Source organism: Somniosus microcephalus, chromosome 22 (genome assembly GCF_052327205.1).
Source record: "Somniosus microcephalus isolate GS21.2 chromosome 22, FLI_Smic_1.0, whole genome shotgun sequence".
Lineage (NCBI taxonomy): Eukaryota > Metazoa > Chordata > Chondrichthyes > Squaliformes > Somniosidae > Somniosus > Somniosus microcephalus.
The window spans coordinates 65,875,390-65,892,491 of record NC_141008.1 but is presented as its reverse complement, the minus strand read 5'-3'; the positions used below and the strand labels follow the sequence as shown (position 1 = coordinate 65,892,491).

Below are 17,102 nucleotides of genomic sequence, written 5' to 3'. Positions count from 1 at the left end.
AATGTTGCTGTATACAGGAAACTCTCTCTTTCTTTACCGGCACCTAAATAACCGGAAATCTCTCTTAACCGGCAAAATTCAGGAGTAGGTTCAGGTAAGTTTTACTTCATATTAGTGGCCGTGTAACCGGGGTTCCTGGATTTGTGACTGTGTAACCGGGGTTCCTGCACCTGTGGCCATGCTCTCGTACCTTAGTAAGTATACCTCTCCGTAATCCGGACTTTTTGATCAACCGGTACCACGCCGGTCCCGTCGGTGCTGGATTAAAAAAAAGAGTTTCCTGTAGTTTGAAGAAGAGCCTATCTATATGTAGGAACACCGTGAAGTGAACAGGTGGTGTTCAGATACCATTTGAAGAAGAAACATTCAACATTATAAATATAATATCCAGCCCAACATGTATAACATCAATGTCACAAAGCATGGCACAAATATTCCACTAAATCCCAACTGTATCTCCGCATCCCTCTTCCAACTAACTTGCTAGACAGGACGGTACCACAACAGTAGAAACATTTTATGTCCGCAGCCTTGGCAAATCCAGCGAGTTTACTTTTGTGCTGTCATTAGTTTGGACCTTGGGAGTCAGATCGCCATTCTGGCTCCCAAATTGTGCTGCCACTTTTGCGTCCCACATCTGAAACCATTGCTATCGATACAGAAGCGTTGGTATGAAAGCAGCCTTTGTTTCTTTCTTCCACTTTATTGGTTATTACAAGCTAGATTCCAGTCCAGTATAATCGTACAAAAGCAAAATACTGCGGATGCTGGAAATCTGAAATAAAAACAGAAAATGCTGGAAATACTCAGCAGGTCAGGCAGCATCTGTGGAGAGAGAAACGGAGTTAACGTTTCAGGTCGATGACCCTTCGTCAGAACTGGAAAAAGCTGGAGATGGAACAGGTTTTTCCGCAAGTGTAGGGGCGGGGAGAGGGGGGGAAAGAACGAAAGGGAAGGTCTTGCACCATCACCCCTTTTGTCTCTTAATCTCTCCTGCCTTCCACCCTATCACAGACCCTCCCTTTTGTTCTTTCCTCCCCTCCCCACTTTCCCTGCCCCTACACTTGCGGAAAAATCTGTTCCATCTCCAACTTTTTCCAGTTCTGACGAAAGGTCATCGACCTGAAACGTTAACTCTGTTTCTCTCTCCACAGATGCTGCCTGACCTGCTGAGTATTCCCAGCATCTTGTGTTTTGATTCCAGTATAATCATACGTGTAAACTGCCCATGAGATTTGTACAACCATAGAAGCTTACAGCACGGGAGGAGCCCATTTGGCCTATCTGGTCTGTGTCCCATCTTTGCTAGAGCAATCCAAAACTAATCTCACTGCCCTGCTTTCTCCCCATAGCCCTACGTCATTATCTACTCCAAGTGTTTATCTACTCTTCCCTTAAAATACGTAGTGATCTCTGACTCAACCACACCCTGTGGCAAAGCATTTCATGCTCTTTCTACATAAAGACATTTCTTCCAGCTTCTCTCCTCGCTCTTACTTGAATTGATGGCTCCCTGTCACTGATTCCTCAACCTGAAGAAATGGTCTCTCCCTTTTCACTCCATCAAAATCTTTTTTTATTGTTTTAAAAACCTCCTTTTAAATCTTCTCTTGGCTTTTTCTGCTCCAGTGGAAATATTTCCAGAATCTCAAGTTTCTTTTTTTTTTTAAACTCGTAATCAATGTTCCATGTAAGCTGTGCTTTGTTCTGCTCGGCCTGTTTCTTTTAGTGTGTGGGCCCTTTAAACTTCTGCGCATGCGTGGTATTTACGACGCATTGGTTGTCATCTTCCAAAATTCTATAGATTCTGGAACAGTTCCTGCAGATTGGAGGATAGCAAATGTAATCCTGCTATTTAAGAAAGGAGGGAGAGAGAAAACGGGGAACTACAGACCTGTTAGCCTCACGTCAGTAGTTGGGAAAATGCTGGAATCTATTATAAAGGTTGCAATAACTGGGCACTTAGAAACTAATAGTAAGATTGGGTAGGGTCAACATGGATTTATGAAAGGGAAATCCTGTTTGACAAACCTATTGGAGTTCTTTGAGGATGTAACTAGTGGAGTATACAAAGGGGAACCGGTAGATGTGGTGTATTTGGATTTTCAGAAGGCCTTCGATAAGGTCCCACACAAGAGGTTGGTGAACAAAATTAGGGCACATGGAATTGGGGGTAATATACTAGCATGGATTGAGAATTGGTTAACAGACAGAAAACAAGAGTAGGGATAAATGGGTCTTTTTCAGGCTGGCAGGCTGTGACTAGTGGGGTACCGCAAGGATCGGTGCTTGGGCCCCAGCTATTCACAATCTATATCAATGATTTGGATGAGGGGACTAAATGTAACATTTCCAAATTTGCTGATGACATGAAGCTAGGTGGCAGTGTCAGTTGCTAAGAGGATGTGAAGAGGCTTCAAGGGGATCTCGACAGGCTCAGTGAGTGGGCGAGAACATGACAAATGGGATATAATGTGGATAAATGTGAAGTTATCTACTTTGGTAGAAAAAACAAAGGCAGAGTATTTCCTAAATGGTGAAAGATTGGAGAATGCAGATGCTCAAAGGGACCTGGGTGTCCTTGTACATGAGACACTGAAAGTGAATGTGCAGGTGCAGCAAGCTATTAGGAGGGCAAATGGTATGCTGGCCTTCATTACAAGAGAATTTGAATACAGGAGTAAAGAAGTCTTACTCAATTATATAGGGGCTTGGTGAGACCACACCTGGAGTACTGTGTACAATTCTGGTTTCCTTACCTAAAGAAGGATATACTTGCCATAAAGGGTGTGCAACGAAGGTTCACGAGATTGATTCCTGGGATGGCGGGACTGCCGTATGAGAAGAGATTGAGTAAACTAGGCCTGTATTCTCTTGAATTCAGAAGAATGAGAGGGGATCTCATTGAAGCATACACAATTATTACAGGGCTTGATGGGATGGATGCTGGGAGAATGTTTCCCTTGGCTGGGGAGTCTAGGACCAAGGGCCACAGCCTCAGGATAAAGGGTAGGCCATTCAGGACTGAGATGAGAAGAAATTTCTTCACACAGAGGGTGGTGAATCTTTGGAATTCTCTACCCCAGAGGGCTGTGGAGGCTCGGTCATTGGGTATATTCAAAACAGAAGTCGATAGATTTCTGACTAGTAAGGGCATCAAGGGATATGGCGATAGGACCGGTGAATGGAATTGAGGCAGAAGATCAGCCATGATCTCATTGAATGGCAGAGCAGGCTCGAAGGGCTGAATGGCCTACTCCTGCTCCTATTTCTTATGTTCTTAAAATATAAAAGCCGGTGAGCGGCCTGTGCAGGACCTTTCACATTAATGCACGGCCACGCGCGCACACACCTTAGCGGGAACATTGCTCATAACTATAGTTTCCTATCCCTCGTATCATCCTGGTGAATCAATGTGAAATGCTTGCTATACTTTAATGTCCTTTATGTAATGGGGCATCCAAACTGCACAAGGTGCTCTAGCTGTGGATTAACCATTGCCTTGTACAAATTTATCATAACCTCTTTGTTCTCGTTCTCTATACCCCTATTTATAAAGCCCAACATGCTAGTGGTCTTATGACTTTACCTACCTATGTACATGCAACTTTTAGAAAGTGCCTTATTTAGTAAATGTTTTCCTTAGATTTTTGAGGCATACTAAAACTGTTTTGTAAGTAAAGGTTCTCATGTCAATTGTTTTTCCTGATGGTGTTTTTAAATGTTGATATTAATTGTGTCCTTATTCTGCTACTAATCTGGTACATTAAGTAATACAGAAATGCTGGTGTTTGTAGTAAGTTGAAAATTTAATGAACATGGTAAGATGAACCAACATATTTTTGGACATCATAGATCAAAAATCTATTGTTCAAAAATTACGACCTGGAATGAAAGGTCCTGTCCAATGTATAGTCATGACCATTTAGACTCGAGAGCATTTTTCCAAGTACATTTGGTAACTGGGTTTAACAATGTGAAATGACTATGCACATAGTCTTTGAACCACAACTGAGTAATCTTTGTGGCTATATCTTAGATACTGCTAGTGAAGTTTAAAATGTGCTTATTTTTGAAAGGTGCCCTCATTCTTTTTGAGGGCTATAAATGTTTTTATTTTGCCCAATAGGTAAGATAAATACAGTTCTGACGAAGGGTCATCGACCTGAAACATTAACTCTGTTTCTCTCTCTACAGATGCTGCCTGACCTGCTGAGTATTTCCAGCATTTTCTGTTTTTATTTCAGATTTCCAGCATCCGCAGTATTTTGCTTTTGTTAGGGTTGTAAGATATGCAGTTCCAATAACAGCATGGCTCTATTGGAGTTTGCACTATATTTTGGTAAATGTACAATTGCCTGAGGAAATTTGAGTCGAGTTAGTGTTGTGTAGCATTGAAAAGAAGGGAAATCCCTAATTGCAAATTGTTGCAGATGTGTTCTTAGAATTCCGGCATTTTTCCTTCAAGGAGAATCTTGCTTATGTTTTTCGGTGCATACTATAATTTGGCAGACTGTAATCTTCAACAGTTGAGTGTAATGTAGGGAGTAGCAGGCATCTCCTCAATTTACACACAAGCATGACTGAAAGATGAGAGAAATTTGTCTATAGCTGTTGATGCTCCTTTTACAGCATATGGATAGTTTGATGTGAAATGTATGACAGACCCATTTCATTCCATATCTGTGCATGTGCATTTGTTTTGAATTTGCAGCTTAATCTTTAATACAAATGATGTGCGCTTAATTCTTATTTCTAGGTTTGGATGTAGGCTGCGTAACCAAGCAGGACACCAGCAGTTTACTTCAGACCTGTGCATAATTAAAACTTCTGTCATTACAGCAGTAAACATTTGCTGCACAGTGTCTGCCCCAAAACCTGAATAAAATCTGATTTCACGGTGTGCGGAATTGAAGCTGACAATTGAATGGCCTACTCCTACTCCTATTTCTTTGATCATGTGTTCTTAACATATTAAATCCTCAACTAATCGGCTATTTCATTAAAAATATTTTAAATTAATGTAATGATGTGCGTATTATCCTAGCTGCAATCCAATTTTGGAACATACTAATTTAATTTTGAAGTATGGAGCACAGAGGAACATGAGCTATAATGCAGGTAGTAGTATATGCATTATAATTAGAATGTTGTACATAACTATGTAGTGGTGGGTGTGGAGAAGAATAAATTAATTGTCCAACATATGGCTGTTGTATAGCAACTTGCAACAAGACCAGGACGTCGCAATTTATTAATTTTGACATATAACTCTGCTCTTTTTCATACATTGCCAAGAATTAGATCGCTACTGTGTTTTTCTTCTTCCCTTGCCCTGGTCCACTCCACCCCACACAAAGAAAAATAGTTTTGGTATATTGTCGCACAAAAAAGGCATGTTTAGCATTCCAGAATGAGCCACTTTTGTATTGTACAGGCTTTGTAAACAGTGAGGGAGTTACACCAAAAATGGTAACTTTTGTTTATTTGAAGTGCTGCCCTTTCTAGTGTTTATAACACAAATTGTTCGTAAATACAGTTGAACGTCCTATATTAACCATCTCCCATCCTTTCTAAATTATATGCCTCAGCCCAATTTTATTGTCTGTCAGAATCCATTGGTGCAGTACCGTATACCAGTTTGGCTATGTGTGATGTTTTGCGTCAGGTTAGATTGCCCCCCCCCCCCCCCCGAGAAACCTTGTACGTTCCTTGATCCAGCACTATTGCATTTTTTCTTATTTTTCTCCTTGTGGAGTCAGAGGCAGCATTCTGTGGTACAAAAGGCAATGACCACTGTACCTTTTTAGTCTTTTATATCTTTTCCTAATTAAGAATACGTTTCTTGAGAATTTCTGCATCTTGGCTCCTTACCACAGAAGACACCATACATCACAAAATTATTTTACATTGCACTTGACTGCAGGGTAACTTTAACCCATTGCTTCTATACCCAGTGTAAAGAAAGCCGAGCCAGTCCAATGGTATACTGAGATTGTCCTATATTCTTAATGGAGAGAGACTAGGAGCTGTGGAGGAGCAAAGGGCTGTAGGTGTCCATGTGCGGAGCTGTGGAGGAGCAAAGGGCTGTAGGTGTCCATGTGCACACAGCTACAAAATGCAAATAGAATGTGGGCCTTCACTTCAAGTGGGTTTGGAATTTAAAAAAATTAAGAAGTAATGCTTCAGTTGTACAGAACCTTCATCAGACCCCATCTGGAGTACTGCATTCACTTTTGGGTACCACGCCTCAGGAAAGATAGGTTGGCCTTGGAAGGGGTGCAGGGCAATTGGACATACTTACTGATTTCAGTGATAATGTATGAAGCAGTTCATTGGGGCATTGTTGTAAAATTAATCATTTAAAGAGAAGAAGCCTGTTGACCTTTAATAGTGGGCACTGTTTTTGCCAATAATCTTGAGCATGCAAGAGTTTCAGGCCTATATTGAACACATTAGGCCCAGACAGGCTAGATGGTTCCACTTCAAGTATCAGAAAATAGAAATGTACAGATTAAATGCAATTAGGCTTTAAATTAGTTATAGTTAATACACATTGAAGGTCGGAGGACAAGGATAAAACTGGTTGTCCTTCGTTGCTACTACAGGATACGTAATCCCTTTTCCTTAAATCTATTCTAGGCCTACCTATTTTAGCAACTTAAACTAAATTAAAAATTAGGTTAATTTTTTTTTCTTCTAATGCTGTTTAAAAATTGACTTTCATGAGAGTCACTATATGTATTTAATTCTCATGCACTGAGGTATATGAAAGCTTACCATTTGTTAGTCTGTTGCAATTTATTTCAGAGAACACAAATTTCTTTTGCAAGGGCATGTTTATAAGAATTCTGTCAGTTTGCAGAATTGGAAAGAAGTGAAACCTGGTGTGACGTCAAAGTTTACAACTGTGGTTTGTGGTCAAAGTTGCATTTCATAGTAGTTTTGTATGTAAAGAGATGGCACAACATTGTGGAACTTTCCATGTAATGTTCTACGTTGAAGTTCAGTCTTTAATGAAACAGCTTCAAAAATGCGGGAGCTGGTATGTCTCTGTGCTGTTGGCTGGGAAATGGCATATATGTACAGTAACTCATTTATCTTGAAATTTTGTAAGATAAATGCTGTCAGAATAGGTTCATCACGCAGCAAGAGAATCAGTCTCGTCTATTGTTACTGTAACTGGGAGTTCTGGGAGGGGGTTTCATTTCTGGAGCAGTCTGAAACAGTTATCTCTGGAATTCTTTCCTAATCTTGCCAGGGGATGCTTGTGTTCCAAGAGCCACTCTGCTTCTCCAGTGTGAAGATTTGGGGGTTTCAATTAACTTTTTTGCTCAAATTTTTTTTTTTTTTTTTAAGTTGCAATAGATGCAGTTCATAAAACATTTAATGTCATTTCATCATTCATGTAATTGTGCTGATTTCTTGTATACAAATGCCTTACAGGACACTTGCTATGACAAAAGTGTTTTCTTCTAACTTCTTCTATAACAGCCTGTGTGAATTTAAAAATATAGCCGAGTTTCTTTCTCGCTGTGATGTTCCAGTCTACACTAGTCCAATTTTTGGAAGATGCAACATCTTCCGTGAAAGCTTGAAAAGTCCGCCTGAACACTGGCGAGAGCAAGTCCTTCTGTATTTAAAAGAACAGTACCTCAAAAAATTGTTCTGGTTTATATAACAACATACAGTTACTGCACACCCAAGTCAGCTCTGGAGCTGTATTTCAAATGGAGCAGGAGACACTTATTTCCAGATATCTAGATGCTGATATTGACCTGAACTGAAAAGGCTTTAAGAGGGTGCAGAGATGCCTTCATACTGTTACAAAATACCCTCCCCTCATTGAATCCGCAGATTGTTATTTTCCTACTTTAAGAGTATGAGCGGAAAAAGTTGACTTTCAGACTGCAGCCAAAACAGATTAAGAAGATCTGCAGTATCTTTCAGAAGGTTGCACCATTGCGCGGGTTTATACCATCAGTGTTAAACCAAACATCTTTTATCTCCTGTCCAATTTGTTGGGTTAAATACTATGGCCCGCATTTTCCGATTGGAGGCTTCCTGCATGCGATGCCTCCGATCTGGAAAAAATCTACGCCCTTACCGGAGGGCTTCGGAGGTTCCGCTCCTGGGCCTCTGCTGTACGAAATGCGCAGGACCCACGTATCCCAGGGGCGCATGCAGTTCACAAGCGTCCCTGGGATCACGTGGGCCATGGGGAACCAATAAAAGAAGGGAATCCCCCTTCATACTTTTGACAGGTTAGATCTGTCAATAGTATGAATGGGGATCACTGAAAAAACACATCAAAACATTTTTTAAATCACCTTTTTAAAATTAGTTAAAATTACATTAAATTAAATTTTAAAGAATTATTTTTGGGGGGGAAAAATTAGTTTTAGGGGGCTAAAAATTTACCTTTTTTAAAGTATTTTTAAATTATAAATGAGTGGGGGGGGGGGGGAAATATTTTTTTACTTTTTTAAACTCTTATGCTGGCAAAAGCAGGCCTTATGTCCCTGCTTTTACCAGGCGTAAGATTTTTAAGGGTTTTCTGCAGGCGGAGGTTCTGCAGAAAGCGGAACTCTCCCCCCGCAGAAGCCCTTCTCCAGGGCAGGCGTCCGATCTGTCAAGAGGATTCTTGACGGATCGGAAATGTCGGTTTTCAGCGCATGTGCTGTGCATGCCTGAAACCGGCACTTGCAAGGTCCCTACGGGTGTGGGTACACCGTGCACACACCCGTTGAGATTGGAAAATACGGGCCTATGTTGCAGATGGTCTTTGAAGATGAATAGGCCAAGCTTTATACGATTGTGCATTGTCATGTGTACCAAAGGTCATCACTGCTGCTCTACTTTCAACTGAATTAATATCAATTTGCAAGTAATGAAGCCAACAGCCTAAGTCATTATTTATTTGAATCTACTGTTAATTCATTGTGTGAATTGCATTTCCTCACTGATCAGTTTCTGGTCACCTTTTCTAACATCTCCTTTAATTCATCTTCCATTTTTTGATTGTGTGTCTCTGAAGTTATTTGGGACATTTTTCTATGTTAAAGACGCTGTATAAATGGTTGTATTATCCTATATATTGCTGACATGCCCAGGGAAATTGTAAAAAATAAAAAAGATCTCTCTGAATCATTGTTTCTACTTCAGTGAGCCTGACACCTGCACTAATTGCAGTAATATGGCTGTTTAGATGTTACAAAAAACTTTCTTACTGTGATGGTCATGGAAACAAATTTCAATTTTATTTAAAGTTGTTTATAATACTCCTTTTTTCACCATTTTCCTTTTTTATTCCTCCTATTTTTCTCCCCTGTTTTTATTCTAAGGAATACACTTCTGTTGTAACTTCAGTGTTTCTTTTAGAATTTAAGTGATATTATGCCACTTGAAGCTCATAAACATTGAATCTGAAGTCATGCTTGCATTTTTGTTGACCTTTTTTCCATATGATCAAAGCATCTTTACATACATAGGATTACATACCTAGGATATACGGCATAGAAACAGGTCATTCAGCCCAACCAGTACATGCTGGTGTTTACGCCCCACTCGAGTCTCTTCCCGGCTTTCCTCATCTAACTCTATCAGCGTAACCCTCTATTCCCTTCTCCCTCATATGCTTATCTAACCGTCCCTTAAATGCATCGATACTATTCACTTCAACCACTCCCTGTGGTAGCGAGTTCCACATTCTCAACACTCTCTGGGTAAAGAAGTTTCTTCTGAATTTGTTCATCAGTCTATTATGGGGTACCTTATCGAAGGCCTTTTTGAAAATCTAGATAAATTACATCTGCATCTTTATGTAATAATTTGAGAAAGCTATTACATCAAACCATTTGGGTTAACTTCGTTGAGCATATTCTTAGCACAATGTGTGTTTAAGAGCCAAGGCAGTTCTTTAAAACTCTTTTTTTTACATTTCCTAATGCATTCTGACGAGGGGCCTTGATTTATATGGTTTCCCTGTTAATGGGGGAGCCATACACGGTCCACTGAGTAATGTAGTTGGGAATTGTGGGGGGGAGTTCTGCCTTGTATATGCCACACATGCTTATAACCAGCTAGTGCTACCGTCCTCCATTGGAACTACTTGTATCCATAGTTCATTTTAATACTGTTAAGTAATTTGCTCTGGTGTTAATATTTTAGTTTCTTTTACTTCAATTAACTTTTTTCTTTTTCACAGCATAAGTGAGAGCTTCTTGACTGTAAAGGGCGCGGCCTTATTCCTGCCTCGAGGAAATGGCTCGGCTGCACCCCGACTCAATCACCGGCGCAATAAACATGCGGGTAAGTGCCCTACAAATGGGAATCGGTTGCCTTTTGGGGTGACATTGTAGTGAAGCTGGATTTTTTTTTTTTAAACCCAGGGCAATGAATATAACACAGTAAAGCTGGTGAAGAGATTTTCAGAAGTCACCCAATGATTCACTTTTTTTGCCCCGTCTCTTGTATGTTCACACCAACACCAATTATTTTTCTCTTGGCGCAAGGCACTGGCGTGAAGTTTTTAAAATTGAAATAAACAATGTACATAATTTATATTGTATATTCAAAGCAACTTTAATCAATGAATACAGTTACACTGTTAGTACAGAATAGCGATTCACTGTACTTTTTTCTGTGCTTACACAGAAGCGTTCCCAGCATCCTCCGCGTAGTTGTTGAAGCTTCCATGTCAGTTAAGGATTTAATGAGGAGTGGAGCCTAATTAATTATTGGTAATACTAATGAGCATGTGTGTATATATTTAACTTTCTCGTCATGGGGAACTATCATTACTGAAAGTCTGGGTTGAGTGCTGGCACAGCTGTAATTCTCGAAGCTGAAAAAAGGAAGTAAGCTTGTACTTCTGCTCGAAGTATGGGGGAAGGGTGGGAATTTTGACTTCAGTACAAATACTGCAAAATGACTGGTGCAAAATTATCAAGATTTAGAAGATTTCTCATCTGGCTTGGTCACCTCCCGATTAGACAACATCCACATTGGTCAAGACTATTTCTTTCAAAGGATTTTGATGACTTCATGATGAGTTCTGGTCAGTTTTATGCTGTAGTTTATATTGTAGAACTGTGTCTTGTAGCAATACTGACTGCATCTCCAATTGCAATAGAAACCCACCCGTCTATATTGTAGTCTAGTTTCAACAGCCTGTTCCACATTAAAACATGCAGGTTTTTTTGCAAAATTATTCTTTGCAACTTACATAGGCACATAAGAAATAGGAGCAGGAGTAGGTCATACGCCCCTCAAGCCTGCTCCACCATTCAATAAGATCATGGCTGATCATCTACCTCAAATCCACTTTCCCGCCCTATCCCCATATTACTTGATTCCCTTAGTGCCCAAGAATCTTATCAATCTCAGTCTTAAATATACTCCACGACCGAGCATCCACAGCCCTCTGGGGTAGAGAATTCCAAAGATTCACAACCCTCTGAGTGAAGAAATTTCTCCTCATCTCAGTCCTAAATGGCCAACCCCTTTTCCTGAGACTATGCCCCCTAGTTCTAGACTCTCCAGCCAGGGGAAACAACCTCTCAACATCTATCCTGTCAAGCCCTCTAAGAATTTTAAACGTTTCAATGAGATCACCTCATTCTTCTAAACTCCAGAGAATATAGGCCCATTCTACTCAATCACTCCTCATAGGACAGCCCATCCTCTCCACACTCCCCACCTGCTGCCCCTCCCCGTCCTCTCCGCATTCCATACAGGTCACAATGAGCAAAAGGTTGCTGGCCTGTATATGGTGGGCTTGCACAAGCTGAGCACGAGTGCTGTAATCACTCAATCCACCAGGAGGCCTAAAAATGTCCATCTACATTAAGCCACTGTCAATTTATGTTGTCTTTGGTGTGGTACAAACCATCTCTGTAGTGCACCCAAGTTCTAGTGGCGCAATATTTACTTTGGTTTTCTGACCATTTCAGGGCTTCAGATGGCAAAACAAAATGTGCCATTAATGACTGACAGAATATTTTTTACTAGTTTAACAGCTATTTGTTTCGAAGTAAAGTCCTAATATATTGCACTGTTGAGTATAGAATGGGGTGTAGAGGATTATTTCCATTCACTTGAATGCTTTAATGAAGCAACTTCAAAAATGTGCGAGCAAAGATCGTGATAAATTTAGGTTTCTTTTAGCACAAATGTAAGCGCTCGTTCACCTGCAACAAATGAAAAATTTACATATTAAATCACGCATTTAGTTTCATTAGTACTGATGTGAAATGACAACATTGTGTAATGCATAGCAGATTACATAAATGAATGGCTAACTGGAAAAAATCACATGACTCCGACTTACCAACTAACATCACTTTTTGTGGTAGTTTGCAGTTTGTCCACTGAATACTTGATGTAGGAGTTCCTTCTCTTGTTTACTTTTGACCCATTGTTAAATGAATTACCATTTTAATAACCCTACTGATTTTACAAAAATCTCTCAACCACAAACTCCTGAAGTGGTAAATTAATTTACATGTTTGACAGAAAAGATGGTAGAGGAAATTGCATATAACATCATGGCCTAGAAATTCAGTATAGCCACGTTCGGGGCGCTACAGTCGGGCGGCCGCTAAAGTTTGCGCCCGGCGCAAGTTCGCGCCACCTTCGCCGATATTCAGTCGCATCGCCCCAAGAGGTTGCTGCTGCGCTAAAACAGGCGATGCACGACTATCATTAGGCGCTAAGCCGGCGGTCCGGGGCGATACCCCCGAGGGCGGGCGCAGTGCAGGTGCGGCGAGTTGCTGATTGACGGCAGACACTCTGGCGCCGGTCAGCTCTTAAAGGGGGAGGGTGGACTTGTCTGGCTGCCATGCCCTGCGCACTGCAGCCCTGAAGCAAGGCCTGACCAATGCTGGTTCATCAGTTCTACGCCCTGGACCATGGTGAAGCCCGCTATTCTTCCAAATCCCATTGTACGCTCTTGCTGCTTGTCCAGGGTCATGGGGAAGGAGATGTACTGACGTCTCCTTCTGAAAAGGGCATTGTTCACCTGTCGGATGCAGCAATGTACCGCGAACTGGGAGATGTTGGCAATGTCCCCAGTAGCGGATTGGAAGGAGCCGGTGGCATAGAAGTTGAGAGCCACCGTCACCTTCACTGCCACCGACAGAGATGTCCTGCTCCTCAGCTGTGGCTGCAGATCTCTGCGAAGCAGGTGGCAGATCTCAGTGACCACCTCCCTTCTGAATCGCAGCCTCCGAACACACTGCTCCTCAGACATGTTCAGATATGAGAACTGCTGGCGGTATACCCTGGGTGGGTAAGGCCTCATGTGCCGACACCTGTTGGCCCTTCTCCGTCTGGCCATGACTGGCACTCTCTCACGGCGTCTCTGATCCCTTTGAATGCAATGCAGAAAGCCAACGTTTCCACCCATTGTAGCCCCCATTACAGTATATGTGGCGACTCAAGGCTATGGCACTGAAAGTGAAATCCAAGTGCAAAGCTCTGGCCTGAAGCCTGTGCGAGCGCTGAGTCAAAGCAGAAAGCTCTCTGCCTTTGTCTCTCACACAGAAGGATTGGCACAAAATGGCTGTCACTTATAATGCAGGAGGAGTCCCCTTTAAATAGCGCACCCCGCAGCGACTGGGAACCGTTCCCCTCTACCAGTCGCTGGGGGGCGCCAGGCGCAAAGAAGGGCGGCGCCACTGAAGTTCCAGTTTGGGGCGCACAAAGGGCGTTGCACGAGGAAATGACGTCAGGATCTGCGCGCGCAGCTGAGCGCGCGCAAAGACTTTGCGCCGACGCAAAATCGTGAGTGAAGTTGGGGAGAGGCGCAGATTGCGCTCCGGCCGCTAGCCGCCTAGCGCCCAACATCTCCTCCTCCTAAGGCGCTACCGGCTGGCGCAAGCAACTGAATTTCTAGGCCCATGTATCCTGCTTGCACATATGATTTTAAATCAAAATTGTTTTAAGGATTTGTTTCTGCAATTTCCTTCCTTCCCACCCACTCCAAAGTAAAATCTGGCCCAGTGTTGTCATGAATAATTCCTCCTCAATATCTGACATGAGGCAAGCTGTTGCAAGTAATGATAGCAGACCATAAGACTAGAATTGTACTGTACTCTGTGCAGATTTAAACTGGTGTGAGATGGCCTGCAGAAGAGGTCTCGTACCTCCCAGCATTAGTGCACTTGGTAGTTTCCTGAGTTATGCTGCCATTTTTACATTGATGCATAACCCTTCATCAATGTTAAAGGAACAATATAACCAAACCCACAGTAGAAGCATAGATCTGGGCATCCAGCGAATCTGATTAAATAGTCGTTGTGCCCAGCCTCTCTGTTGCCTATACTTCAGCCTGCAATCGAAACAGTAGGTGTCCTAAGGGCTTTGAAGAGCTGCAACTACCAGTTTGCTATCCTGTTACTTTAGTGTATTTCAAGGCTCATCAGCGTATGAGATTGCCAGACTTGTTTAACTCCCATCTACTTCCTGAGGGTGATATTGAGAGGAAATTAATAATTTCCTATCTTTATTTACCCATCTTTCGTTCCCTTATTACTTGGCATGTGTTGCCATTATTCACTTAAGCGCTTACTACACAGTCTTGTAAAAGAATGCATTTATATTGGCCCATAATTTGCAGTCAGCGGCGAAACACAAGGGTTCGCCACTGGCCTCGAAGAAAACTGCCCACAAAGATGTCGCGATCGCTGGTGAGAAGTTCGGCTTTTTCGACATGCGGTTGAGATCAGTGCAGTTTAGTGGGAATTCCATAGCACGAGTTGATGTGATGTCAACAGGCTGTCTAAGCCAATCACTGCAGAATTCTCAGACGGAACCAGAAAGTGAAGAAACTCCTTTTTTTCTGACTTTTTTTAAATGTTAGAGAGCAAAATTAAGATTAGGGCTCTTACATGGGGGTGGGGGTGGAAGGTAACCCTGAAATAAATATGAACAAACTTAAATGTTTTTTTTTGAAGTTTCTTGAATTGTAATTTTCATTAATTAAATTTGACACTCCCATCATTAAAATTAGTTTTTCAGGACCACCACGTTTGTTTAGCAGTCAGTATGTTGTTCAAACCCCAGTTACACCTAATCCAACAAGGTCTAGCTTTTAATAGGGTATTTAACAGCGATATTACCGTGGTAAAGCCCAAGTTATCGTCCAGTACACTGATTGCCGGCTATGTGGTTGCGAGGCAGGGGGGGGTCCGCAGCGCAGCCAGTGTCGGAGCAGTGAATGACTGACCGCAACTTCAGGATTTCTGCGTTAGGGTGCGCATGTGCTAAACCCTGAAGTTGTGGTCTGTTTCAAAGGGGTAATAACAGCAAACACTCTTTGTTCGCTGTTACTACCCACCTCAAATTCTGGGTCATTGTAATCTGACAAACACTTACACAAAAGTGTTGAGGAATAAATTGTTCTATATGAGGGAGATGTGGTATTGGAATACTGTAGCCTTCAACACCCTAGTTTTCCATTTTGTAATTACCTACTTCTGGTTTAATTCTACATTCAAGTTTTCTTCTAATTTCTGCAGTCAATGGCATATGAGGACAGTTTCTGCATTTGCAACCCATCAATCCATCTTGAATTTGGCTTCTTCATTATTCAATGTGTAAAAGTGAAATTTTATAAATTTGTGTTGCCTGACACCTGAAAACAGAAGTATCCATCTTTCTGCTCGCTCTTCTGAGTGAGCATTGCAGCCAGAATAATAAGGCAACTAATTGTCATAAACGATCATTGCAACTCTTACAATAGCCTTGCGTTACATAATATAACTCGATAAACCTCTTGTTCTAAAAGCCCCTTGCTGAATTTCTTCAAAAATTCATCACTGTTTAGATTCAGGTCTCCGATAGACAGCCCCTGGCATCTCTTGCAGCTGTGGGGAACAAATTCTGACTGTATCAAGTGACCTCTCAATGGCTGTGCATGATCGTCACTGATTTAAGACTTTCCTTGGTATTGATTGAACCTTTGTAAATGAGTCTTTATTTGTGATTTATACTGGAGCCATAGGGAAGGGTATAAATTAGTTTCCATGATAAATGTGAACATGGAAAAAATAAAACACTTTTTTTTAAAAAGGACAAAATGTATGATTTTTAAAATGATGACTGAATTCCGTCTGTGCCTGGTCGAATTATCCCCTCACTTCATCTAAAAACTACACTTCGCTTTGACTCCATGAGTACAGCGCCATGGGAGATCTCTGTGTGCGCATGTAACGTTTTAGGATTGAAGTGTTACCCATCTCCAAATGGGAAAATTTGCACAGCTATTCTTCTTAGGCAGTCCCTCGGAGCCCGGAGCCGAGGATGACTTGCTTCCACATTGAAAATGAGTTTGCAGGTGACTGATGAGTCCAATGCGGGACCTACAGTCTCTGTCACAGGGGGGGGCAGACGGTGGTTGAAGGGGCGGGTGGGTGAGGTGTTTGGGTTGACGTGCGCTGCCTGCGCTTGGCTTCCGCTTGCTCCCGGCGAAGAGACTCCGTGTTTGGCACCTTCCCGGATGCTTCTCCTCCACTTTGTGCGGCCTTGGGCTAGGGATTCCCAGGTGTCGGTGGGGATGTTACACTTTTTCAAGGAGGCTTTGAGGGTGTCCTTGAAGCGTTTCCTCTGCCCACCTGGGGCTCTCTTGTCGTGCCGGAGCTCCGAGTAGAGCGCTTGTTTTGGGAGTCTCGTATCGGGAAATCGCCTTCTCCCAGTGGCCGAAGAGCTCCTCCCAGAGTTGCAATGCAGATTCCGCCCACTAAGGGGCACAATGTACACGATCTTCACCACACGTCAATTACAAGAGAAATGCAGGGAACAGCACCAACCGCTGTACATGGCCGCCTTTGATCTCACAAAGGTCTTCGACACTGTCAACCGTGAGGGATTATGGAGTGTCCTCCTCAAATTCGGCTGCCCTCAAAAGTTTGTCCCTATCCTCCGCCTGCTTCACGACGACATGCAAGCCGTGATCCTGACCAACGGTTCCACCACAGACCCAATTCACGTACAAACCGGGGTCAAGCAAGGCTGTGTCATCGCACCAACGCTCTTCTCGATCTTCCTGGCTGCAATGCTCCATTTCACCCTCAGTAAGCTCCCCACTGGAGTGGAGCTAA

General features: G+C 42.3%; 1 protein-coding gene across 3 annotated transcripts in view; it reads left to right on the top strand.

Annotated features, from left to right (window-relative positions):
• LOC147102482 (protein phosphatase Slingshot homolog 2-like) overlaps positions 1-17,102 on the top strand; it is a 201,785-nt gene that overhangs the window by 133,978 nt on the left and 50,705 nt on the right. For all 3 annotated transcript variants that reach the window (XM_085964977.1, XM_085964976.1, XM_085964978.1), the window contains one exon: positions 10,208-10,311. In XM_085964977.1, the coding sequence (XP_085821103.1) occupies positions 10,208-10,311 (104 nt within the window). The remainder of the gene's footprint in view (positions 1-10,207; positions 10,312-17,102) is intronic.